Source organism: Argiope bruennichi, chromosome 4, assembly GCF_947563725.1.
Source record: "Argiope bruennichi chromosome 4, qqArgBrue1.1, whole genome shotgun sequence".
NCBI lineage: Eukaryota > Metazoa > Arthropoda > Arachnida > Araneae > Araneidae > Argiope > Argiope bruennichi.
This window is the reverse complement of record NC_079154.1, coordinates 109,271,896-109,299,636: the sequence shown is the minus strand read 5'-3', so window position 1 is coordinate 109,299,636 and position 27,741 is coordinate 109,271,896. Positions and strand designations below refer to the sequence as shown.

Below are 27,741 nucleotides of genomic sequence, written 5' to 3'. Positions count from 1 at the left end.
ATTTGCCGAAACTCTTCTCCACATGTTTTCTGAATACTACACGTTCCAAAAGTATTCTTTCCATAATTCTTTATACAATTTACCTTTTCTCTGAAAAGAACACAATAATCTTATTAGAAGTGTCTAATTCGGTGCCTCTAAGAAAGGAAATTGGAAAATAATTTGATTTTCGAAACAAGGATATTAATATTTTCTGAAATCAGCTTGAAAAAACATAACCGGACAACCGTAACTGACATTTTTAAATTGTGTACTTAATTAGTTGGTAATATTGCATTGGCGAAACTGTTGGGGGCAAGTTTTATTGAGTACGACTGATTGCAAATGCTTTCTGAAGATTTGATACTTCCTTAAAGTTGGAATTCAGGTAAACTAAAAATTAAATATTTTATTTAATTTTATATTAAGAACAAAATAATATTTATTATACAGTATCTAAATTATCTCTTCTTTAAAATATTTTTCAGCATCAACGAAGCAAGAGTTTAGCAAAACAACTTAATATTAAAAGTGCATAATTTTACAAACCTCCTAAGTTACGAATGAAAAGCATATTCTTAAAAAATGTTTTTACAACTTATAGAAAGATGATACAAAAATTTAATTTCTATTTTCAATGTTTGATCCACGATTAAATTTAAAGTTACATTTTTAGATTATCGATTACGTTTTTTTAAGTAATATCTTTAAGTTAACTTTGAAATATTTAGAATGAGTGAAGAATTGTATATTTTATTATGTATAAATTAGATGATATTATTCTGAAGTTGTTGATTTTCAATGTAAGTGTATAGCTGAAATGGTACTTTGAATTATTAGGCTGAAATAATCGGAACTTTGTATTTTCATAAATTATTATGATGAATAAATGATTTAATTATGATGAATGATGATTTAATTCATCATGAATTCAGATAATTTATGATGAATTAAATGCTTTTAATTCATCATAAATTAGCTGTAGTTCCGTTTTAGTAGATGCTTTTTATATTTATGGCGAAATACATTTTAATTTCTGGTCGCGTTATTTATCTTCATAATTTCCATTTTGAGATTATTAATGAATGACTTAGAGGAAATTGGATTCAAATTTTTGAAAATGTTTGTATCTAAATTCTTAATATATAATTTATTTCATTCTCATGAATGGAAAAAAGATTCAATGAATTCAAAACAGTCAGAAGTTTAATTCAATAAATTATTACAATCGTTAAGGACATTTCTATTAAATCAGTTGCAATTTAATATGTATAGAAAATAAAATTTACGCAACCTCCTATTTTTATTTATAAAAAACAAACGAAAATTATTTACTTATAATTTTGAAATGAAACCTATAATTATTACATTTGGATTTAAAAATCCCATTTGGAATTATTGGAAACATCATTATAGTAATTATGAAAATTAACAAGCTATCATAAAATATTTTACATTTTTTAAATTTCAGCTTTCAAGAAAACAAATTTATTTCAGCATTCAACAAGAAGTAACGATTGATAGGTAATTGGATCTATAATTGTAGATATACCATGATTAATGAAAGATTTATAATTAATTCAAGTTATTATTAAGGTACCTTTAATGTAGAGACATAATTGGACACTTTTGTTTAAAATTATGACAATATTTTTAATCGTAAACTATTAATCATATTTATTAAATAAAGCTAAATGTAAAGTACAATAGAGATATAGAGAGCTATTTAAAATAATTTCATCAACGATGCATGATCTCAGAGTATTTATAAGAAAAATACATCTTTTTAAACTGAAAGAAAAATGCTCCTACGAAATGTAGCACTAAAATATTTATTTCAGAAATTACAGGTCAGAATGTTCTGTATGACAAATATAAATTATAATCATAATTATCCATTTAACATTATACATCACAGTAAGAAAAGCCATAATTACTATCATTATTTGACCATAAAACCATAATTACTCTTGATACGCAAGATTCATTTGGCAATTGAATGGCATTTAATTCGTAATGCTCAGTATCATATTGTAAAAATTCACTTTCTGTTGCTGATCATGCAATCAAAAAGTGTTGCATATGACACCTAATGCACCTTTTTCTTATGGTAAATAATGAAAATATTTGTGGATTGTAGAGGAAAATTTATCTAACATTGGAATTTTGCACAAAATAAAATTTTTTCACTTTCTAATTTGCGAGTGAATATTGTATCTAATAGTGATTATAAAGACATCGGCAGCAGCATGGCAATGAAATTTCTCACTGATATTCGAGAACAATTTCATATTTAAAAGTCTGTCTTCGACTTCTCTAAGTAAAATATGCATCACACATGAAATGGTATGAAACGCATTTTCTTTTTTGTGAAGTTTAAGCTTGAATTTGTATATTAAAGAAACAGAAGGCCTATAAAGATTTATAATTATTTTTGCAATATGCTATGATATGCGTTTGCTTTGAATAAAAATCCAGATATATATTCCTTTTGATTTGAGAAATAATATGATAAATCATTTATCATAATAGATCTCTTAGAAAATAAATGTTCTACAAATTAAACAAAATAATGAAAAAAAGTGGACATTACCTTGCATAATTTGCAGTAATAGTCTTACCCTTCTTTTGAAGCTTGGATCTCCTAAAACCTCGAATGCCTTGCACGCTTGATAAAATAATTAATTAGTTACAGCATTAATTACGAAATTTTAATTTTTGAGGAGAATCTAACATTTTAAACATCTATACTGCGAATACTATTAATTTGGGGCTGATTTTTCATTCAAAATTTGACGCAAAACAACAGATATAGTCACAAGATCATATACTGAATATCATTGATTTATTTTTGCAGTTGCTTTTGTGAGTTTTCCGTTAATATTATTTTGAGTTGAACCGACAAGAGACGGAGAGACTGTCAATTCTTCGACAGATTTGATTAAAAATTTGATAAGAAACCTACATTTTATATGTTAGCCTGCATACCAAATACAATTTATACAGATCTTTTCGTGTTGGAGTTATCAAGTGGACTTACATTTGTACAGAAAGATAGATATGATTCCTTTGAATATATTGCCGCATTGAAAAGAGTCAGTCGACTCTCCATGGCCGAATGGTCATAGCACTGATCTCATAATCAAGGGATTGCGAGTTCGAATCCTGCGATTCACAGTTTGTGTAAATATTTAATTAAATGATTTTATGTTCCTCTTTATTTCATGTTCCCGACGATTCTGGACATTTCTTTAGTTTACCAGACAAGTGTTCTGGACTTTTCTTACTGTCTCCAGAAAAGTATTCTGGAACTTTCCCTGCTAATATAAAAGCAGAAGATTTGTCAGTCACTGTATTCTGAGTTCCGCGTTGAGTAAATAAACTGGTTTATTCTATTTCTTGTGTGTGCTATTGAGTTCCATATTAAAGTACCTACGTGACAATATTTCCTTCAAAGTTTGACAGAAACCTAAAAATTTGGTCGAAATTCCATGTATCAAATGATATCAATCTACGCTTAATATATGAGTTCTCGAGATTATAAAAATATTGGATTCCCCCTCCCCCCCGAAAAAAACACCTTTTTGAATTCAAGGCGGCCTGTAATAGGATATTCGTGAGAATTTTGAGTTAAAATTTTTTGACTGTTAGAAGAGTTTTTCGCATAATTCTTATACGAGAAAGTAACAATGTCCAAAAATCTTCCGTAATTGTATTAGTTTGTTAAACAAAATAAAACAACAAAAAATACGCAAAATGAAAAAAAAAAGTTGAAAATGCTTTAATTAATATGAAAGTAACTGAAAAAAACTAGAACAAGCCCGAAATTTAATTACTTTAATTTAATTTGTATTCGAAAATTAGAATTTAGTTGTAAAATATAAAAAAAACAATGACACTTCTGAATTTAAATGTAACATTTAATTCATTAAACTTAAAAGTGGTCTTAACATTCGGAATTGCTACATTTCCCTCAAAACCAGCAAAATTTATGACGTTAGAATAAAAACTAAAAAAAAGAAAAAAAAAAAAAGAAAATGTTGAGGTAAATATGATATTTTAGACTGTCAGACTGTTGGATAAATTTCGTAAGATCCGAGACTTGCTTTGAGATTAAATGCTCAAGGATATGTTCCAGAAACTATTTCATTCATAAGGAATTCGAGTTAATCAATATTAATTTATAATTAATAACTTTATAATTATTATTCATTAATATCTTACAATGCACTGAATTCCCCTTTTCTTCACAGATGAAAAAAATTTAAAAAAAGGCATGGATGACCAACCTCTAGATCTCAGTAAAAAACGCTTATCTTCTGCAGAAGAATTGCGAATATTTTCCTCAGAAAAACAGCAAGAGTCTGCAAAAGAAAATGGAAATCTATATTCAGTTGAAATTGTCAGATCTCAAGCAGATTCATTTTTAAAACCTGAAAAAAATACAGTGAGAACTTTTGAGGATGTACGTATGAGATCTGTCCATCCACATCAAAGGAACAAAGAAAAGGGAATTCTTAAACTTCAAGATTTGATTGCAAGAAATCCTTGCAACAAGACAAAAGCTAACGAAAATCATCCGAACGAATTTGGAGGAAAGAGAAAAAAACTATTTGACTCTTTCTCTAATAGATTGATAAAAATGTCTACAAAGACATCTGTTGATCAGGACTGCAAATGGAGAGATGTCAGAGACAATTCATCTCCGGAAGGATTAGTGAGCACAGCTGGAAATAATAATCATGATTATGATTCTGTAGGATATCTAGGCGATTCAAACATTTTCAAGGAAAATTCAACTATCATTTGTAAATACTGTAATAAAGTTTTGTACAAATCCAGCTATAATAAGCACATTCGGACCCATACTGGCGAAAAGCCTTACAAATGTGATTATTGTGATAAATGCTTCTCACAGAGTAATGATCGTAAAGTGCATATGAGAATATACACGGAAGAAAGGCCTTACCGGTGTCAGTTCTGTAATAAGACATTTAAATGCTCAAGCCATCTTTCAGCTCATACTAGAACACACACCGGAGAAAAGCCTTTCATATGCCCAACTTGTGGTAAGGCTTATAAACGGAATTTTAGTATGAAAACACATGAAAAGATGCACAAAGAAAAAAAGGGAAGAAAAATAAATGGTTGAATTGATTTTTATTCTTTATTTGAAATTTGTTTAATCTATATTTTAGGGATATTTTATCTTTGATGAAGTATTTTTATTTAACAGACGAATAACTGAAATAAAAAGCTGATAAGAATGAAAATATTCTGTATTTGACTATTAATAGAATTTAACGACAAAAAAAAAAAGTTTTATTCTGTGACTAACAGCGGTTGTCTGCATATCTGTATAGATGAAGTATTAAACTGTGTTTATTGGATTTGTCTATTTCTTCTCCCTGTATTTTTTTGAAATAAACTGGGTGCACAATTTAAGTTTCGCTTTCTCTTTATTGATAATTTACTTCTTAATTTGAAAGTAAATTTATGTATTAAAAATTACATAGTATGAGACATATGAAATTAAGTTTCTTTTTTAAAATGCAATTTAAATGAAATGTAAATTTGTCTTTCAAATATTTTTGTTATATATGAGTAAAAGGAGATATAAAGTTGTTGAAAATCATGAAAATTTAGAGTCATAGATATGCAATTTTAAATGAGCAAATGAATGAAATATTTTAATGAAATATCCAGTGTTCCTCTAGATTGTTAGAAAAGAATTTCATATACTGAGTTGAATTTTAAATTTAAATTAATTATTTAATGAGATAAAATTCACTGTGTTCACAAGAAATTTGAATCCAACTTTTTCAATTCGTTTATACCTTTATTTTATTTATTTTAGTTAATTTCATATATACAAATATTAGCTGTTAGCAACTCGGAGTTTCATTTCTTGAGAAAAAAAATAAAAATGATGTAATAAATATTTAAAACTTACATTAAAAATAATTTATCTTGTTCAGAAAAATTTACATTCCTTTTTCTATGTATTACATCTTCAGAGAAGTCCAAAAATGATTCCGTATTTTAAAAAAAATGAAAATTATTTTGAAATTAAACCTTAGAATATATCGAATTCATCCGCTTTAAATCTTAGAAGGAAAAATGTGAACCAACAAGAATGACATCATGAAATTTTCTCGTACATACGTACACACGTACAATAAATGTACATGTGTAACATTAAACACATCATTGGCGAACAACAGTTACGGAAGAACTCATTAGCATGTGATCTTTCACGATTAATCATTGGTATAAGATTCAGACACAATTACAAAGAAAAGAAATAACACGATTTTGTTTTGGGCTCCTTTTTCTTCATTGAAAAGAACGAAAATTTTACGCATAACTATAATTAAAGTGTTAGAAAATCACATACTAAATATCATGTAGTTTAGCTGTTACATATTTTAGTCATCTCGTTTATATGCTTTTGGTGAACCATGTTGACAGACGGTAGACCTTATGAGGTATTTGTTTCCAGTTTTGAAAGAGATCTAAGCTTTAGATATCAAATGTTTGTAGCAAATATTATTTAATTATCTTCGGTTTGTAGCTTTGTTAATTCATTATGACAGTCGGATGGACAAAATTTTATCTAAATATAATTATCCAAAAACTTCTAAGTCTACAAATTTTGGTGTGAAGACCATACATCAAATTCCATCTATATACAATTCAAGTCGTTTTTGTGTAACCATTTTCACAGACAGAAAGATAAGAAAAATGTCAAAAAAGCGTTTTTCGGACTTAAGGAATTCTGAAACATTGGTGATTTGTTGAAATTTCGAGTTTTGAACGTTTTGACTTTTAAAATATTTTCTCTTTTTTCTCTCTCCTTATTTTCAGTTTAGCAAATATTATTTAATTATCTTCGGTTTGTAGCTTTGTTAATTCATTATGACACTCGGATGGACAAAATTTTATCTAAATAGAATTATCCAAAAACTTCTAAGTCTACAAATTTTGGTGTGAAGACCATACATCAAATTCCATCTATATACAATTCAAGTCGTTTTTGTGTAACCATTTTCACAGACAGAAAGATAAGCAAAATGTCAAAAAAGCGTTTTTCGGACTTAAGGAATTCTGAAACATTGGTGATTTGTTGAAATTTCGAGTTTTGAACGTTTTGACTTTTAAAATATTTTCTCTTTTTTCTCTCTCCTTATTTTCAGTTATAACTGATGTTTAATAATTGATGAAAATATAAAATTGATGATTTATATTTTTATTTATTTGTTTTTGTCTCTTCAGGTTTTTTTTTACAAAACACTTTTTGAACTTATATGCCAGAATATCAGGATTCCCCTTTTTTTCAAATTTATTTGTTCATGCAGGAATGTTTTATAGAATGTTTTATTTAATGGTTAATAGAATTTAATTTAACTTTTATAGAATGTTTTATTTAATGGTTAATAGAATTTAATTTAACTTTTATAGAATGTTTTATTTAATGGTTAAATAGAATTTAATTTAACTTTTATAAAATGTTTTATTTAATGGTTAATAGAATTTAATTTAACTTTTATAAAATGTTTTATTTAATGGTTAATAGAATTTAATTTAACTTTTATAAAATGTTTTATTTAATGGTTAATAGAATTTAACTTTTATAAAATGTTTTATTTAATGGTTAATAGAATTTAACTTTTATAGAATGTTTTATTTGTTATATATTGAAAAGTTTTCTGTTTAATTATAGATTTTAGATGCAGTTTGTAAATTTTAACATTTCTGTTTATTGATATTTTGGGAAAATTTCGTACATTTTTCTTTTCGATGTAAAATTATGAATTTAATTGAATCAATCACTTACAAATTATTGTGGGTACAAACAAAAAACACATGTACTGCGGAAATAAAATTGAAGTGAAAATCCAGTTTTGGATTCCAATTCTATTTGCATACAAAGAAAGCAACTACTTTCTTACCTTCATTTTTCATCTGGTTACTACTTTTTATCAAGCTGAGCATCTTTTTCAAATTTTATAGTTTTTAGTTTAGAAGTATATTTCATAATAGGCAATCTAAAGCTAAATTAACTCAAATTTAAAAAAAAGGAACTCTGAAAATAAATAGAGGATAATAGAAAGAATATAAGAATCATTGTCGCACCACAATGCGTTTAGTGTCTTTTAGCAATCAATTAGCAACATTCTGATAATTTTTGTTGAAATGAAAATTGAAGCAGTTTTTTTTCTTAGTTAATCGCTATAACTTCTTACAAATGAGCTATGTGCCTGTTTCTTGAATTCAGATCTTACGAAATATTTTTACACTAAATTTTTTCTGATATATATATATATTGTATATTTAATCGACAGAAAGATGCATTTCTGATATAGAAAATACAAGATTCTGTCAGCTTCTGTTTTATATATTATATATATATATATATATAGATGATATCCTTATGGTCCAAAATAAGATCCGTTAACATTAATTACATATTTGGATTTTAGAAGTAGAAGAGCTTTTCTTCCTATAATAGATACAAAGACATTTGATGATAGATAAATGCGAAAATAGAGAAAATAAAAATCTTTTTAAAGGGGCTAAAGCAGTATTGCTTCCAACACACGTGAAACAGAACAATAAAGTTTGAATAAATAAAAAGTAAACGAAAATAAACAAGTATTTATAATATAGGCAAACTAAAACGGAAAATAAATAAATAAGAAGTAAAAGAATAACTAGAAATATTCATACACTTATATGTGTTATAAAGAGATTTCCATTATAATGTTGTGGGAGCAAATCTAATCGACGCTCGTCACATTCTCTGGATTCCTATACGTCAACATTCTCTGGATTCCTATACGTCAACATTCTCTGGATTTCATTTATCAGTTTTTTTAACCTATATCTGTAAAGGAAGATATGCCCATTTTTACGTTGCTTCTTAAGTGTACCAGATGTAGATAAAAGTCTATGCCGCTATTGACACTTTCACCACATCGGCAGTAACAGAATTTAACTGTCAAATGGTACAAATATTTGGGACATTTTGATTGTAAATTCTTGGCAATGAATGCAAGAATTCATTAAGTATGCATCTGGAAATTATAAATTCTTCAAATATTTAATTTGTTTTTATATATATATTAAATGTTATTACTTTTTCAATTCATTGTCTTATATTAATTTCAATTGTTTAATCTAGATCCTATTCATATGATAAAATTCACATTATAAATTATTATAGAATGTATTGAAGAAAAATTTTGACAAAAGTATTTATAATTCAGAAACAAAATTAATTAAAGCATACAGAAAAATTACAATTTTATATTATATGTGATAGTGAAAATAATCAGTTAAACATGGAATTTGACGATTGGCAATAAAAATACTTATGTTCTCTATCTCAGAAGTTTATTATATTATAAAGATATTTTTTTTGATGTTACTAAGATTATTGGGTCTATATTTTAAGTAGTCAGGACTGAAATCCATAAAATGATATACAATTTCTTTAAAGCAAATACGGAGCAAGAAATTAGTTTTTTTACATGTGTTTTAAAACTCTATAACCATTGCATCATAAATGCTTGCATTTTGTTTTTAATGCAGGAAGTGAGTATTCGTGACATGGAAATAAATGTGTTCAAGACCATAAAGTAAAATAAATATACTATTTTCCCAAACTAAATAAAAATTCTTCACTTTAATTTCTTGGTTGAGTAGCCTTTTAGCCGTTGAAGATCCACGGAACTGCCACGTTGCTCAGGGAACAACACGTGAAGGCGTGCTATTGTCGTTTCCCGCCCGCCGACCCTCCCTTCATCGCTACATCAGATTTGTCTTTGACAGCATCCAATAACTGACGACAGTTTTTGAAAGAGCATTTGACAATCGATGCAACTTTTTGAAACAGCACCAAGAAGCAGAAGGCTATTGATGCAACATCTTGCAACTGAAGACAGTTTTATATATTATTGGGTAGCTGAAAACAGTTTTGATGTTACATTGGATTCTACCATTGTCGGTACTTATATGGCAAATTCAGACCACAAAATTGGTAGACCGCACAGGACTCCACAACTTTGATTCTTGTAGCAGCCAGACGTGCCGACAGATCCAAGGCACAGCACATTTTGTAAATCATGAAAGATTTTATAATTGGAGCATCAACTTTCGGAACGTTAATAGGCACCAGTTCAACAGGTAGTTCCAAAGCCTGGCATATCTTAAAAAACTGCATACGAGCGCCCAACAGCGACTCGCGGAACGGGTGGATGATATATCCGTATCATGATCCAATTCTAGACCTAAATCCACATCCACAAGAGATGGTGAATCGGGGAAAAGGAAATATTCTAGTATTTTCCAAATCGTCATTAGAACGAGAAATACAACAGTGGAGCAGCATCATTGAAATTCTCGACAATCGCACTAAGTATTATTTATCATTAAAATAAAAGTCGCTCAACGTTCGGTTGCAAAATAGTAAATGAATTTTAGCAGAAAGCAACAGAGCAGGGATTCATTGTTTGTTCAGTTCGAATGTTTGCATTTGTTACTTTGTTGAGGATTTAAACAGCATGCTGCTGTGTACAATTACAGCTGGCGCCTGTTGAAATAATTAGAATTTAAAATAATTGAAATATGGCGAATAATTATTACCTTCTTAACAATTGAATGCCAGTAACTATAATTTGGAAGTTGATTGTAGGCGAATAAGTAGAAATTAATATCTGAATGATTTTATATATAAATATAAAAAATGAATTAAAAGTGATTAGTAAATTGTATTTTCAAAGCCAGTTAAAATTCATCCATTTGATTTGAAATTGCATTCTGGGAACCACTATCATCTGTCTGAACAATTATATATATTCCAAAAGATCCTTCTAATGCCACAATATGCAACATCGGTCATTCAAAACCATTTCTTCTAAAAGAACAAAAAAAAAAAAAATCTTAAAAACATGTATTTTAAAATCTTTTTTGAGATCATACATGTAATAATGGGCCAAAGGATATGAAGTCTTAACCAGCATTATAGTACTAAAAAAAATTATGTAAGCTTATAATCACGTGCCTTGACACAAGTAATGATACATTTCTTGGCAACGCAAGTTTTTTATATCTTAAAGATTAAATAATCCATAACTATTTACATATTACAATTATATTCTGATTTAAATTTGAACCCATTTCTCGAAATTCCCATTGAAGCTCCTACCAACACACTCTCTTACCGGTGTCAGCCACACTTTCTTGCGCAACTGTTTTTCTCTCTCTCTTCACTTCATCTCACTTCAGCCGTGGGGCCGGAACAGCTGCATGGAGGCTAGAGGCATGACACTTATGATAGAACTGAAGGATATCGTATGTGAAATCTGTAAACACTTGTGGAAAGTCTTCTCCATATATTTTCAGAACACTATTCATAATAGAATTTTTTTCTGCGAAAATATCATAATAATCTTATTACAAGTGTCTAATTCGGTATCTTTTTCTAGAAAACAATTCTGAAAATATCATTTTTTAAAAGAAGGAGGTGTTTATTTTCTGACAGCTGATTTAGAAAACAGATAGCAAAACCGTAACTGATATTTTTAAATCATATACTTAATTTTATGATAATGATAAATTTGGCAGAATTGCTGGTGCAAGTTTTATTAAACGCAACTGAAAGTGATCTCCAAAGATTTATTAATTCTTTAAAGCTGGAAATGAAGTAAGTTTTATATTAAGCTAGTTTTTATTCTTATTCATTCCTATCTTTTCGTTAAAATGATCTTCAGCGATAAAGATATAAGAACGTAGCTATACTATTTTATATTAAAATCATATAAATTTTTTACGAACTTTCCAAATTTTGAATGAAAAAGGAATTTTTTTAAACACATTTTTACGATTTATCAAAGGATGATGCAAAATTTAACTTCCATTATTAAATTTTTGATCCAAAATTCAATTTAAAATTATGTTATTAGATTATCAATTCTGGCTCCCTAAAGTAGTATCTTTAAGTTAATTTTGAAATAGTTGGAAAATAGTAATGTTTTTAAGGTAAGGTATTTTATCATGTTTATATTAGAAGTTTTGATTCTATTATTCTCAAATTTTTCATTTTGGTTGCTAGGAAATATCTGAGAAGATATTTTGAACTTTCAGCTTGAGGTAATCGTAATTTCGCAGTTAAATTATTTTCATTCAATGTAAATTAACTATATTTTATTTTTCAGCAGATATTTTTTTTTGTATTTATGTGGAAGTATGTTTTGATTTCTGAAGAAATAATCCTTTATCAATTTCTTTTTTTTAAATTACAAATACATGAACAAACATAAATTAGATTCAATTTAAAAAAATGAATTCTTAATATATAAAATATTTCATTATTAAAAATGGAATTTTTTTCATTGAGTTCCAAAGGTTTATTAATTAATCGAATTAATGATATCGTTCAGAATATTTATTTTAATTCAGTTGTAGTTACAATTCATTAAGTATAGAAATGATTAAGTATAGAAATTATGTATAAGACTCACTTACGCTTTCTATTTATAATAAACAAGGGTATATATTTATTCTTAATTTCAAAATAAAACCTGTAATTCATACATTTATATGTAAATGTCAGATTTCGAGTGTTTGAAAATGTCACTTTAAGATTTAGAAAATTAACAAGTTCTAGAATATATTATTCTTCATTTTATTAAATTTGAAATTGCATATAAAATCATAACTTTATTAAATATGCAGTTACAGATAATTAAAACTATATTTATGTAAATACCATGATTATTGAAAAAAACTGTTTATAGTTAATTCAGATAATTAGAAATTTATGCCGTTATTTGACATTTTCGTTTCAAATTATAAAAATATTTGTAGTTTATAAAGTGTGTCTTTATGTTTACTAAATAAAGCTAAATCTAAAGCACGATAGAGATATCTCCACGTTTTTAAAAATAATTTCATTAGCGATGATTGTTGTACTCGGTTGAGAAAACTATATTTTTCGGAATAGTCCTGGGAAGTTTAACTTAGAAATATTTTTGCTTCAGAAGGTACTATAATACTATATATTATAACCTATATAAATTAAATCTTCTAATTTATCACAGAAAGGTGATTTCTTATTGCTTTATTTGAGCTGTTAAAATTATCTGAGACATATAGAGAACTGTATTCTTCGTTCGTATATTTTGTAATCCAAATCGAAATATTTTTCAAGTAAAAGCTGCAAAAGAATCATTTTTATAAATCAGAATTAAGTTCCTTAGCTGTGCAATAGATATATAACAGGCAATTCATAAAAATTAAAAAAGACAGGTTTAAATAGATGCTGGTGCAACTAAATAGAACTAATCAAAACCTAAAGAGAAAATGTAAAATGTTAGTTGCATCATCTAAGAATATTATTTCATCTAATGCTCTTAATACAATCCTAGAAAAATAAAACTCTTATAGCATTCACTATATGTCATAATTAGTAAATTTGATAATGCTTGGAAAAAGCTTGATTAAAAGAGGCATTCGCTGAGAATGTTCATTGAATATTGAAAAAGATTTCGTATGATACTTTCTTGCAACTATTATTATTACTTGACTGAACATCGTTTACTGAAATTAATAATCTGTATGAAAGGACATGACTCTTTGTTTCCAAACAGCCATTCTTACATGTTAGGTGAAATACATATTTTTCGAACGCTAAAACTCTTGAACATATTTTGCATTATTTGTTATTTCTAACTGGAAAGAAATTTACTAACGAATATATGCTGATTTCAATTTGTATAATGAGAATTGTCCCATATGTATGGTGTTCCACAGTCTCATGAAAAACTATGGATCACCAATAATAGAAATCTACTATCATTGCTTGTAAAATTATTTGTGAGTCATAACATTTTAATGTATTGATAAAAATAACTTCATCGTGTTATTAAAACGTCTTAGGTATGTCATCTGATGATCCGAATTCTTAAGATAAAATAGAATAAATTATATTATATGGAAAGAATTTTTTTCTAATATTGGGGAGTTATAAAAAATAATAACACTCCGATATTACAAATATTGGAGTGTTGCAAATATAACATTTTCAACTTTAATAGAATTTCTGATATAGGAGTGAATATTATATCCAATAGTGATTATGGAAACATCGGCAGTGGGGTGGTAATGAAAGGACTCAATCATATACAGATACAATTTAACGATCTGTGATTTGTCTCTGGCTTCTCTTTATAAAATATGCATTTCACATGGAATGACATTAAATATATTTTCTTTTGTGAAGTTTAGACTTGAATTTGGATTGTACATAAGCAAAAAATCAAAGCATTTATAATAATATTTTTGATTAATATGTCATAATAGGTGTTTGGCGTTTAATGAAAATCTAAAAGCATGTTTCTTTGATTTGAGAAATGATATACTAAATAAAATTATTGGCATAATACTGTTATGCCAATAAATATTGTATATATTAAATAGTATAATTAAACTCAGCGGGAATTGCCTACCCGAGCATTCACTCATATTCTCTAGTAAATGTCTCATTCTTCTTTCACAGCTTGGGCTCAGATAATGCCGCGAATGTCTTGCATGGTTAATTAAATTAGTTATTTACAACCGTAACTAAGAAATATAAATTTTGTCGGAAATCTAACATATTCACTATATCTATACGGCGAATATGTATTGTAAACATGTTTTTGTCTCATCGAGTTTAATCCAAATTTGACTGGAATTACAGTTGTAGTCACAAGATCAAATCCCGAATACCATTGATGTATATTTATGAATTATTGAGTCAAAATGCATGCGAAAGAGTAGACTGAAAGAGAGTCAAACCTTTGATAGATTTGATTAGAAATATGAAAAGAATATTCGTTTTAGATGCTAAATTGTATATCAAATTATAGATCTTATTATTGTATATAAAATTATATAATTCATATAGATCTTTGTATTTTGAAATTATCACGCTCATTTGTAAATGAACAACCATTTAGACAGGATGGAAGACCAGTCAGACAAATTTGAAAGAAATCTAAAAATGTGGTCGAAATTATGTACAAAATATGTCTTTCGTCTACGGTAAGGCGAAGTTCAAAAATAGATTGGAATCCAAATAAGTATTTTTCGAATTAAGAGGGGGCTGAAACGTGAGGTTCGTTAAAATTACGAGTCCAAATGTTTTGACTATTAGAACACTTTGTCGCATATTTATTATATGAAAAAGTAGTGAATCTTTCAGAATTTGAGCTTGAAATAAATTTTGAATGTAAATTGTAAAACAAAATACGACAACAACAAGATACGCGAAAGAGAAAAAAAGTAGTTGAAAATACTTTAATTAATATCAAAATAAGTAAGAAAATTTAGAATATGCCCTAAATTTTATTTAATTTTATCCAAAAATTATGATATTGTTTTAAAAAATTAAAAAACGACGAATCTGAATTTTAACAGAACATTTAATTTATTAAAAGGAAAAGTAATCTGAATATTTATAATTGCTACATTTTACGTAAAACCAGCAAAAATATGAAGTTAGAAAAAAAAAAAAAAAAAAAAAACTAGAAAAAAAATATGAAGTTAGAAAAAAAAAAAAAAACCTAGAAAAAAATATAAAGTTAGGAGAAAAAAAAAACCTAGAAAAAAATTGTTTCGCGGAAATATTATGTTTTAGACTGTTGAAGAAACTTCGTAAGATCGAAGACTTATTTTGAGACTAAACGCTCCACGTTATGTTTCAGAAATTATTTCTTTCATAAGAAATTCCAATTAATCAATATTCGTTAAATTTACAATGCATCGAATTCTCCTTTTTTCACAGATGAAAAAATAATTTTTCAAAAAGATATGGATGACCAGCCTCTGGATCTCAGCAAAAGAAATTCATCTTCAATAGGAGAGTCTCAAATTCTTTCCCTAGAGAAACCACAACAGTTTACAAAAGAAGATAGAAATCTGCCTCCAGTTGAAAGTATCAGATCTCAAGTAAGTTCTTTTTTAAAACCTGCACAAAATACAGCGAGATCATTTGAGGATGAACGTATATCATCTACTTCTTCTCATAAAAGAAATAAAAGGGAAGAAATTCCTATACATCGAGATTTGATTGAGAGAAATCCTTGTAACAAGAGAAAAGCGAACGATGATAATCTGAACGAATCCGGAAGAAAAAGAAAAAATTCTTTTGACTCTTCTTCTAATAAGTCAATAAAAGCACATTCGAAAAAGTCTGTTCAACTTGAGTACAGTTGTACAGACACAATAGAGAGCTCATCTCCGAGACCATCGACAAGTGCAGCTAGAAAATGTGATTATGCCTCTACAGTTCATCAACGTTATTCAATTATTATTAAAAAAGACTACCCAAAATATTGTGAATACTGTAATAAAGAGTTTCACAACAAATCCAGCTACCAAATACACGTTCGAATTCACACTAGTGAAAAGCCTTACAAGTGCTATTATTGCGATAAAAGCTTCACGCAGAGTGGTGCACGTCAGCAGCATCTCAGAACACACACGGGAGAAAGGCCTTTCATATGCCAAAGTTGTGATAGGGCTTTCACAACGAGTTCAAATTTGAAAAGGCATGAAAAGACACACTCACAAAAAATGATAAAAGATTATATATTTGAATTTAATCGGCTAATTTTCCAGGAATCTAAAATGATAGTTAATTCTCCCTGGACATAAAGTTTGATATTTACTGTTCATCCGAATTCTGTTTTACCTGCATTTTAGTGATATTTTATATTTGAATATTTTTATTTAGCAGAGAAATATCTGAAATAAAAACTTGAAGTCAGTATTCTAGACAAACCGATCCTAGCAATAGAATTTAACGACAATAGCCAAATTTTTTTATTATACTGTATTACTGTATTATACTTATTTTATTATTATCTGTATAGATAATGTTTTTACACTAAGTTTATTTGATTTGTTTACGTATTTTTAGAAATAAACAGAATTCACAATTGAAATTGCGACTTGTCTTTATTGATAATTTACTTCTTAACTTGAGAGTTAATTTATATATTAAAAATTGTATAATATGTAGTAATTTGAATTTATTTTTTTCCTTGTCTAAAATGCATTTTAATTGAATCCTAAATGAGTTTTCAAGATTTCTTCATATGTGATTAAAATGTAATATCAAATTGTAGGAAATCATGAAAATATAGTTACAGATAGAAGTTGTTCAAAATAATGTGAAAACCTTACAAAAAGAAGTGTTTTGCACCTCATAGAATGTGGAAATATCTTTGGCAATGAAAACCGCTTGAATCCGCCTCGAAATGGATATATGTAAGTTCGGTATGATGGTAAGTGGTATGTTGTACCGATCCTCATGCTCTTCAGAAGTTGCTCTGAATACAGACACTGCTCTCAGAAGGAGGATAACAGGAGCTCATTCTTTATTCCAAAACAGACCACAAGCGCTCTATGATGTTCAAGCCCGATTTTGACAGGCCATGGAAGGTGTATAACTGAGTCCTCATGTTCCCGAAATCATATTAAACAGTTCGATTGCGGTGAAATGGGGAATTGTCATCTTGATAAGTGAAATATCCAGACGGAATCAGTATCTGCCTTTAAATTGCAGTTGGAAGGCAAAAATTGTGACATGGTCATTCCTAATGACCTGTCCATGTAAGATGGCAAGGGGACCTCTTAAAAACTACGAAATGAGACCTCAAAACCATATTATGGATGCATTATGCATTTTCTTATTTTTTGATTGAAAACAACTATGCATTTTTAATTTTTAGTTATTAAAGAAGATGGAGGGACGAGAAATTATTTTTTTCAAATGTACTAACCGTAGTAATTTTTTCGAATAGTTTATACCATAAGTTTTAAATTTCATTTTTGTCGTATCCTTATTTTTCATCTAGAATAAAGGTGTATCACTATTTAAAATTTTAGCTTTCGTTTAGAAAAATGTTCACAATAAGAAATCGAAAACTAAATTGATTCAAATCAGGAAAGGAATTAAACTATACAAAGAAAGGGCCTAGTAAAAAGACAAAAAGAATAACATATGTCACGGTGCCAAGTGTTTAATGCAATTTTGAAATTGATTTACAATATTCAGAGAATTATTGTTGCTTTAATAACTAAAATAATATATTTTTAATTTCATTTATATAACTTTTTATATACGAATTATGTGTATATTTTTTGAAAGCAGAAATGATACATGATCGCATTTATGTTAAGATTTCTGCGTGATACATTGAATATTGTGATTTATATTAAACTAAAATATAATAATAATACAACGTTCCAGAAAGATTCTCTATTTTTTTAGTATGTATAATATATAGATTATAACTTCATAGAACTTATATAATTGATTATATAGTGTATGCAAACAGCTGTGTTACACGAGAATGAGCTTGTTTAATAAAAAAAAAATGCAGATTTAGTATTTCAAGATAAAAAAAATTCTGACTTAAAAATTAGTTAGACAGGTACATATCTGATGGATAAGAAGATAGAGAAAATAAAATTTTTAAGATGGAAATTGCACAAATATATGGGACAGGGACCATGATTTGTAACTGCTTGGTTAAAGAATCTATTAACTCTGCATGTACCAGGGAAAATTTTAAATTCTTTAAATATTTCTTCAGAAAATCAACATCTTTGTCATTCAGTTCTTATTAAATTTAGTCTTAAAAGTCCTTCCTTAAATTTTTAAATAAGTGCAAATGTATATGCAAATGGAATTTAATGTTATTTTTTTTTCAAAACAATATCTTAAAGTGAAAATTTTGTGATTTAGAACTTGTTCTGATTATAAAATTTTGTGAAATGGGCTGACAGCAGAATAAGTTTTGTTCAAAATCATTTAGCATTTAAAACAAGACTAATTAAATCATAAAGAAAAATGCCTAACTGTATATGACTTTTGATAATGTAGATATTCTGTACAAACTGGTGTTGTTGATTACCAATAAAATTATTTATTTAACTGAAAGTTTAATAATAATTTTTAACGTTTACTTTTTGAAATTAGTAATAGCATTGTCTTAGATTCAAGTAATGAGGATTGAAAACCATAAATCAACACATATTTTCTACTAAGAATAGTCGAATTTTTCAAAGCAAATGCAATGCTAGATATTAACTATATATGCTTTGAATGGTTAATGGAGGTAATGAATTTTTGTTTGTTTTAAATATATATCTTCAAGCCAAATAAATAAATAAGTAAATAATAATGGATTATTTTACCAGATTAAATCAAAATTCTTTATTTAAATTTCTTGTCTGAGTAGCCTCTTAGCCGTTGCAGTTCCAGGAAATTAGCCCCGTTGTCTAGGGAACACCACGTGGAGGTGTGCTACTCTCGTTCCCCGACCGCCGACCCTCCCTTCATCGCTGCGTCAGATTTCTGATAGACCGCATCCAATAACTGACCAAAGTATTTGAAAGAGCATTTGACAATCGATGTAACTTTTTGGAACAGCATCTAGAAGCAGATGATGGTTATTGATGCAACATCTTGCAACTGAAGACAGTTTCGATGTTACACTGCATTCTGCCGTTTATGGTACTCAGCTGGCAGATGCAGGGCTACACAAAATTGGTAGACCGCATAAGACTCCACAATTGGGGGTCTCGTAGGAGCCATACCGGTAAATCCAAGGCGCAGCACATTTTGTAAATTGCATAGGATTTTACATTTGGAGCCTCAAATTTCTGAACCTGAGTAGCTGCCAGCTCAGCAAGTAGCTCCAAAGCATGGCAAATCTTAAAAACTGCATGCGAGCGTACTACAGCAACTCGTGAAACAGGCGAATGAGACAATACATCCGTATCAAGGTTCAAAACAGGATCTGAAACAACATCCCCAACAGATGGTACAACGGGGAAAAGGAACTATTCTAGTATTTCCCAAATCGTCATTAAGATGAGGAATACAGCGATGGCCGAAGCCTCGCTCAGCAAAAAAAGTGGCACAACGTTCGGTTGCAAAACAATACAGTAAGGTTCTCATTATTTGTTCTATTATATTGTTTGCATTTGTAACTTTGTTGAGACTTAAACAATTATATAGCTGTTGATAACAATAACAACTGAAATATTTAGAGTTCAGGAACATTATAAATATAGTTATTACGACTGAAATGCAAATAATCATGTATTGGAAGTCAGGTGGGGGCAAAAAAAGGGAAATTAACATCTAATAAAAAGGCATAAGTATTTACTGTAAGGATGATTAGTAATTAGAATTTCTGTGGGTAGTTAAAGTTCATTCCTCCTGATTGAAAATGTATTCAAATTAGGAATACATTTTTTTTCACTTTATAAGTAGGGAAATAAACATCTTTTTCTATGTCAAGTATAGAAAAATAGGAATAAGATTACGAAGGGAATTGAAAACCATAAATAGGGGAAATTATTGCTAAATCGAATCATTACATATTTCATATTTTTATTATAGAAAATTGTAAAATATATAGGAATTTTATTATAGGAGTTTGCAGTCTATTTTCTTTTGAAGAGAAATAAAAGCTTAGTATAACTGTATGAAAATGCATATTATCTGAAAATAACTTAATTTTTTTTCGAAATGAAGAAGTAATTAATTCTATAGTTTGTTAGAATACGAATACATCAGCGCACTAAATTAATATCTTTCTTTCAAATAGTTATTCTACTTAACTACTTTTTCTGATTAATATCTTGCCTCGAAAGCCTGTTATAGATGTATGCTTACCTTTTCTGATTTTCGATTTCCGTTTTCATCGTGTCGTAGTAATGTTATTCCTGTTACTAAATATTAGCAATATTTATTCTTCATGGTGACAGAAATTGAGATAAAAAGATACAGAATAGGTTTGTAACGTGCTTTTGTTAATTTCAACGATTTGAGACACTTTTTTTCAATATGTTTAATGAATGCTTGTCCAAATCCCATGTTTTTGAAATATTTTTATATCCGGGAAATTAAGACATGTTTAGGTAATGAACAATTCAATAAATGAAAACGAAAAATATACTACGCCATTGTGATTTGAATTATATTTTTCTATGCTGTATACAGTTTATTTAAATTCACTCGTAATATTATGTCAGATACGATAATTGTTTTCTACATTAGACTAATTTTGAAAAATTAAAAGGAGCTGATTTCATTATTCTTTTGATATTCTCAATTCTGAACTCGCATTGAAATTTATATTTCCTGTAACATTCTCTAAAACATTATGCACTAACACAAGAATAATAGGAAATATATGCAACTAGTTTCATTTTTAAATTTCTTCAATAAGAGATACTTTATAGCTTTTTTTGATGGATAATTGTGAGAGTTTAAATGCTATACAGTACTATTGAGTTTTTTAAAATCCTAGTTGTAAAGTGCAAATTACTTATTAATGTGAGTAGGAAAAAGTATTGTAGTTCAATGATGTAGATTTACATTAGAATTATCTCTGCTTTACTTGGTATTTTTGTTCGAGTTGTCTGAAAAGTTCATGACTCAAAAATTGAATGAGAATAAAAGAACCATTATTCTATTCTCTGTTGAAAATAAATGTATTATTCAGATTTCAGGTAGCCTCTGATCGTATGATTAGGGCTTAAATTCTGTTTGTTATACTTTATGCTTCACTTTGATTGTCTTGGTTTGATAATATTTTTAAACAAGATTGTATATTGAGCTGAATTAATACTTAGGAAGAGGATTATTAAGAGATTGAAGAGTTGCAGACAATTGTCCTAAACTCTTACGCTTGACCATATTCTGATCATATAGCCTCTAAGGTTCAATATTCGAGAGATAGTTGAGATTGGTGTAGTTTCAAGTAGTCTTACAATGATGTTTAATTTTAGCGAAATTCTTAAGAAAACCATTTTTTTAATCCGTTGATTGCTATGGGCGAATAAACGCGTCTAGCAAAATCCCTCAATTCAGTCCCCAGCAATCACTACTGCTATTACGCGAAGCGTTTCAACTTAATTGTCCTAAACTTTCACCCTTAACCATGATCTGACCATGTAGACTCTTCAGGTTCAATACCCGAGAGAAATTTCAGAAAGAGTAATTGCGGGCAATCCTACAATGGTGTTTATTTTCAACGCGATACTTAAAAAAAAAATCTATTGCGGCTTAACTCTCTTACTGATGAAGGTACTCATATGCGTTAAGCGAAAGCTATCATTTACACCCCTATAGATCACTAATACTAGCCACACGCCTGACCGCGATGACAAGGTCTCGGCTTCGGAACCGGAGAGTTTCAGGTTCGAGAGCCGATTCCACCTAAGAATCGTCGTGCAAGCGGGCCTGGTGCACGTTAAATCAGTCGGGCCCAACGTCGTTTACGCTGGTGATGTGTGAAAATTTGGAGAGGGGCGCTGCCAGATCAAGTGTCGTCCTCGTCATTTGACAACGGTTTAAAATTACGAGGTCCGTCTCTAAATAGTTCTAGTGTTGCTTTAAAACGAGATGTTAATATAACAGAACTAAACTAAAAGCCAGCTGCACACCGCTCACACGAAGAGCTTTAACACAGAGCAGTTAGTAGTCAGGGGTTCATAGTTTTCTTCTTTTAACCCTTTGCACTCAGTGCCTCACAGTCACTATTCAAGATGGTGCATCATTTTGACGCTTTACTTATTTATTTTTCAATTTTGATTGTTAAAAATGCCACCAGAATTGTAAAAATATATAAATTAATTTTTCGGTTACATACAACTTGAAACAATTATATATATTCATTTTTCGGAGCAATGAAAAAGATTTTTGCACTAGGTGAATAATTTTGCATCTAATTACTTTCACGAGTGCAGAGGGAGTGCAGACATCTTTAATTAACAAATTTTGAATAATTACACTAAATAAATTGGTGGAGCACATATCAAATTATTAGGATATGTATATTATATATGTGCTCAGATTTTTAAATCAATTATTTAATTAAATATTATAAAATTATTTTAGTTTTTACTTAGAAATCCTTCAAAGAAATTATGCTTTCAGTAGTCGTTTAAATTATTTGGAGTGAAGCTAACATAAGGTTCAATAAAAAGACATAACATAATAAACGTGCTAAATGAAGCTTTAATGAAAGCGGGAGTGAGGGAATATGGATAATGCACATTTGCATGTATGTAAATTCAGATCTACATTGCGACTTTTGCTGTTCTTCTCTTCGACAAGATTTGTTTAAACGTTTTTGTTCCCCAAATTAATTTCTTATTCAAAGCTCATGGAACTCGAAGTTGATGAAAACTCTTTTTTGAAACCACATATTCTTTTTCTTTATGATTTCTCTCTACCTTGATTAGAGGCTGTTTTGAACGGATTCGCTTCATGGTCTCAATTTGCAGTTATGATGGAAGAAACAGCTTCTGAGATAAATTATCCAGAAATTTCTCCCTTACTACATCATTACATTGTGGTCGCTTAGTCTTTTCTGTTTTAATACCCCAGAACTATCTCTGAATGATCTAGTGGCATTTGATTTTACAATGGTTTTAATTTTGAGAGAAACCCTGAAAAACCTTTTTATTATAATCTCGCTTTTCATAACTTTTTATAGATTTAATGAAATGCAATTATTTAGTTTTCATTTAATTCTGTTGCCGCAAAAAAATTGTTTTGAGTCGAAACATGCAGTTGAAACCAGAGTCGAATGACCCGAATCATGCGGAAGATGAGCGTGATACTGTTTTTGGTATATCACTTTTGTTCGTGCACCATGAGATTCATCATGCACTGTGCCTTATATAACAGATTAAGAAGGAAATCAAGATTTGAACTTTGAAACTCTCGTTCTCAACCCATCAACTACTAGGTCATGGTGATCTTAAAAATGATTCAGAATTGTTTTGCACGTATCTTACATGTGAAACACTTTATAATACTTCAGGTGTTTATCTCGTATTGAATGGTATGTTGAAGCCATTTCTTCCTATTACCAGAATTAACGTAATGGCCTATAAAAGGTCCATTATATAGACTATTACATATCGTTCGTCATGCATTAAAACTGAATTTTTTAAAAGTATCTTATAAATATTCATTAAAAAATATATATAGAAATTTCTAGAATATTTGAAGGGTGGAAATGAAGATTTTGAATTACCATTTTATATAAAATTATTCTATGTCGCCAGTGGTATTTATTCATCATGCACAGTGTTATGTGTCGTAATTTTCAGCTCAAAGATGATCGTTTAAGATGCATTATTTAAAAACTAGAAAGGTTTCTTCAGCTTTTGTTCTTCTGAGAGAAGTAAGAGCTAAGGTAAGCAAATATTATTTTTTATTTACAGCTGGATAAAATAACGTTGAATGGACAAAATCTAAATCTTCAATAATTTGCATTTTCAGATGGTGAAAGTTTGGAATTTTTGATTTATTTTCAATACATATGTTTTTGTGTGACCTTGAATGCTGTGTGTCATTTTACGCATATTTTTTGCTCTGCATTAAATTATTAATTTTTCTTTAAATTAAATTATTCTTTTTTAATTGATGTGGCATTTGTGCTATTTTTACATTTTGTCAAATCGCTACTTTCATTTATGCAAATCTTTCCTGTGAACTGTCCTAAATTCTTCTCAAGGCAATGTTTGCGAATAAATGAATAATACGTAAAAATCTTTATCGGACAGTAATTAATGTTTTTCCGGAAAAGATGCCCTTTGGGGTACATTTTGTAACTACAATTTTTTTTTCGCAATTCCGTGAGCGCATCTCGTGTATAGTCTACATATCAAATTTCGCTTCAATCCGTTCATCTGTTTGCGTTGTAGGATGCTGTTTATAGGGAAGTTTAATTATAATGACCCTGTATAACCAACCGACAAATCGTACTGGAACCATACATAATTCCTATTTGATCCTCTCCTTTGAAGTTCCATTGTGAGAATTTTTCTATCATGTTTGCACAACAATTTAAATTTGTAGTAATGGTTGAATCAATATCTTCAGTGAAAAATTACTCTAAAATCTTGCTCCTGGGTCATTTGTTCACAGCAAAGTGATAGAGATATTTGAAGTTTGACGAATTCTCCACGTTTTAGAGAAAACAAATTTTTCGAGTTGTGTCTTCTTTATGTCAGTGAAGACGGTAATTTCGAAATCTTTCAAGTTTGCTGGATGAAATGTGGTATGCAGTCTATGCATCAAATTTATAGATTTCTTAATAGTTTTGAGCAAAATCTGTTCTCTGAAAATATGGATATCATATTTTCAAATATGTCAAAATATGATGATATGTCAAAATATGATGACAAAACCAATAACTACTAAACAAAATATTTTTGAAAAATAAAATTTATTATTTTAATATAGCATTTAACATGTGGATTCTGAACAAATTGTGAACTAAGTGCGTAAAGGAATTTACATCTTTGGATCTAACATACAACATTGTACAACTAAGTTAATGGAAATTTAATATACTCTTAAGATCTAAAGTATAGATCTCTAAGAAATTTTGAATAAAATCTTTCAAAAAATATTAGTCTGCACTTTTGTATGCATGTAAACGTGGAACATACGCATGAACTTAAATAAATGAAATTTTGTATGTGATCTTGTAACTATAATCATAAGTGTAAACTATTGCTTTCAATCTTTGGAAAGAAAAACGCTTCCAAAATAGATATTTAATTTCGTTTGCTGTACTATAAATCATAAATCTCTCATGTTCGGGAATCTGGCAATAAAATTCTTGATAGTGAAGGCACCGAGGAGTAGCTCAAGGTCTCCAATTTTATACGTTAAGTAGGGGGGGGAGGAGATGACACTTTTATAATAGAAAAAAAAGGGATAAATTTCCGGAAAGTTCATTCGTGGCGACTGTAATTGTAATCTTCTGTCAGCTGTTGCATTTTCTTTAATGTGCTCTTATTTGTTAAGAAAAAATGCTTTTAATAATACCTAAATATATAAAAAAAATTGTAAAATATATTCAGCCTTTTCCTCATCATTTCCAACACGAAATTGGGAAGAAATGTTTTTTTTTTCATTTTTCATGAAGAAATCATGTTTCAAGATTTTAAGATTCATTTGTTTGGATTTTCTCTTTTAAAATCTTGAGTTTAAATATAAACATCATTATTTAGATATTTATCAGGGTATCCATTCAGTATAACTAAAATTATTAACTCTAAATTTCATATCCTACGATTAACAAGTCTGAAATGAGTCTATATGCTTTAATTTCAAAGGATCAGTATGCTTCCCCTTTGAGTATAATAGAAATAAATTTTATTGTAATTGAAGTAACATTTTCCTACTTTTCATAAATTCTTGGACATGCATAGAAGGTTATGCTGAAAAGCGACTAAAAAATTATGATGGATGAATTGGGATGTTAAATAAGTTCTCGCTGAATTTCCGTGAAAACTAATGACATATTTTTAAAAAATCAGAAAGAAACATATAACAGAAAGTATTGTCCAATGCTAAACTCTTACCTTTTTCCATTTTTCTAGTAGCCATTGAAGTCGATATCAGAAAAAGGACATACATTTATGGTTATACAAGTTGTGACCTATTTATTAGCGTTATCATATGAATAGAAAAGTTATTCATTCAGGTCATTGACCAAAAAAGAATCCTAATTAGAAGAGATAGTCTAATGAAGAAGGTGGATGGGATAGGACTTCCCGTTTAAACATTTTCAAGCAGGTTTGCATCATTTTTGCAATATGCCATGCTTTAAAATCACTTTATTGTGTCTCCTCTATCGTAGCAACCTCATTCCTTCAATACCCGCTTTATACGAATTATATTTTTAGTCGACAGCTTTCTCCCGTCTTAATTTCGTTCAGTTTGAGGATATCATAATAAACTACATTCATTTGATCCTACTAAACGTATGTGAAAATGTAGATATTTCAGCTTTGTTAGAGGAAGCATTCCTGATGAGTTGAAACGTTTTAAAGCTGTTGTGTGACCAATCCGTAATGATTCTGTAAGTTCTGCTAGCAACTGACATGAATTTTCGTGATATAAGACTCAAAAACATTAATTTTGGAGCTACTATATTACTTAATGGAAACCATTTCCGACAGACCATGTCGGATAAAAAAAAGTGCCATAAAATCCCCCAAATACTTTTTTTTGGCACGAAATTTTAAATTTTAACACTCAATTTCTTTTATTCTGACATACGCTGGACTTAAGATTATCATTTACATTTAAGCAGACGCGTTATCTTAAATTCAGTCTGTTCTCGTGACGACATCTGTTGGGCAAAAACGATAGCAAGAATTTATTCATTCGACTTCTTATTATTATTCGACTTCTACTTGAAACAGTGGGAACTTGTTCAACGATCCAACATCATTGAAATCCATCACATAAACAGTTTTTAACGGTAATTTTTAGTTTATCTCTTTATTCATTTTGTAGAATTGCAGGACCTACGTAATTTATTTTTAGTTTTATTTGCTTAATGTATAAATGTTTTTAAAAATTGCTATATACAAACGTAAAGGATGTAAATTAAACTATCAAATATATCATGTTTTATTCGATGATTCTTAATACTATGTTAATAGACTGAACATACTATTGATCAACCATGTCGTCTGATATATGTGATGAATAATTAATTATGAATAACGGTTCGAAAAATCCCTGTTAGTTGGATTGGAGTTTTGAAATTTGAAACTTGCTAGTAACTGGTAATATATGTTGACTTGAGAATTGCTTCAAATTAAAAAAAAAATAATAAAAATTTTATCTTTATCTACAGAGTATATTACTGTAGA

At 28.8% G+C, this 27,741-nt stretch overlaps 1 protein-coding gene across 3 annotated transcripts; it reads left to right on the top strand.

Moving 5' to 3' along the window:
* Window positions 1-239: 239 nt before the first annotated feature.
* LOC129966500 (zinc finger protein 114-like) lies at window positions 240-16,851 on the top strand. 3 transcript variants are annotated; one of them, XM_056080931.1, is made up of 2 exons: window positions 240-367; window positions 15,809-16,851. In XM_056080931.1, the coding sequence occupies exon 2, from the start codon at window positions 15,835-15,837 to the stop codon at window positions 16,678-16,680; it is 846 nt and encodes a 281-aa protein (XP_055936906.1). In that variant the 5' UTR covers window positions 240-367; window positions 15,809-15,834; the 3' UTR covers window positions 16,681-16,851. The 3 variants fall into 3 exon arrangements, with proteins under 3 accessions (XP_055936906.1, XP_055936904.1, XP_055936905.1); XM_056080929.1 differs by lacking the exon at window positions 15,809-16,851 and adding an exon at window positions 4,233-5,347 and having other exon boundaries at window positions 258-367; XM_056080930.1 differs by lacking the exon at window positions 240-367 and adding an exon at window positions 11,584-11,686.
* Window positions 16,852-27,741: the final 10,890 nt, after the last annotated feature.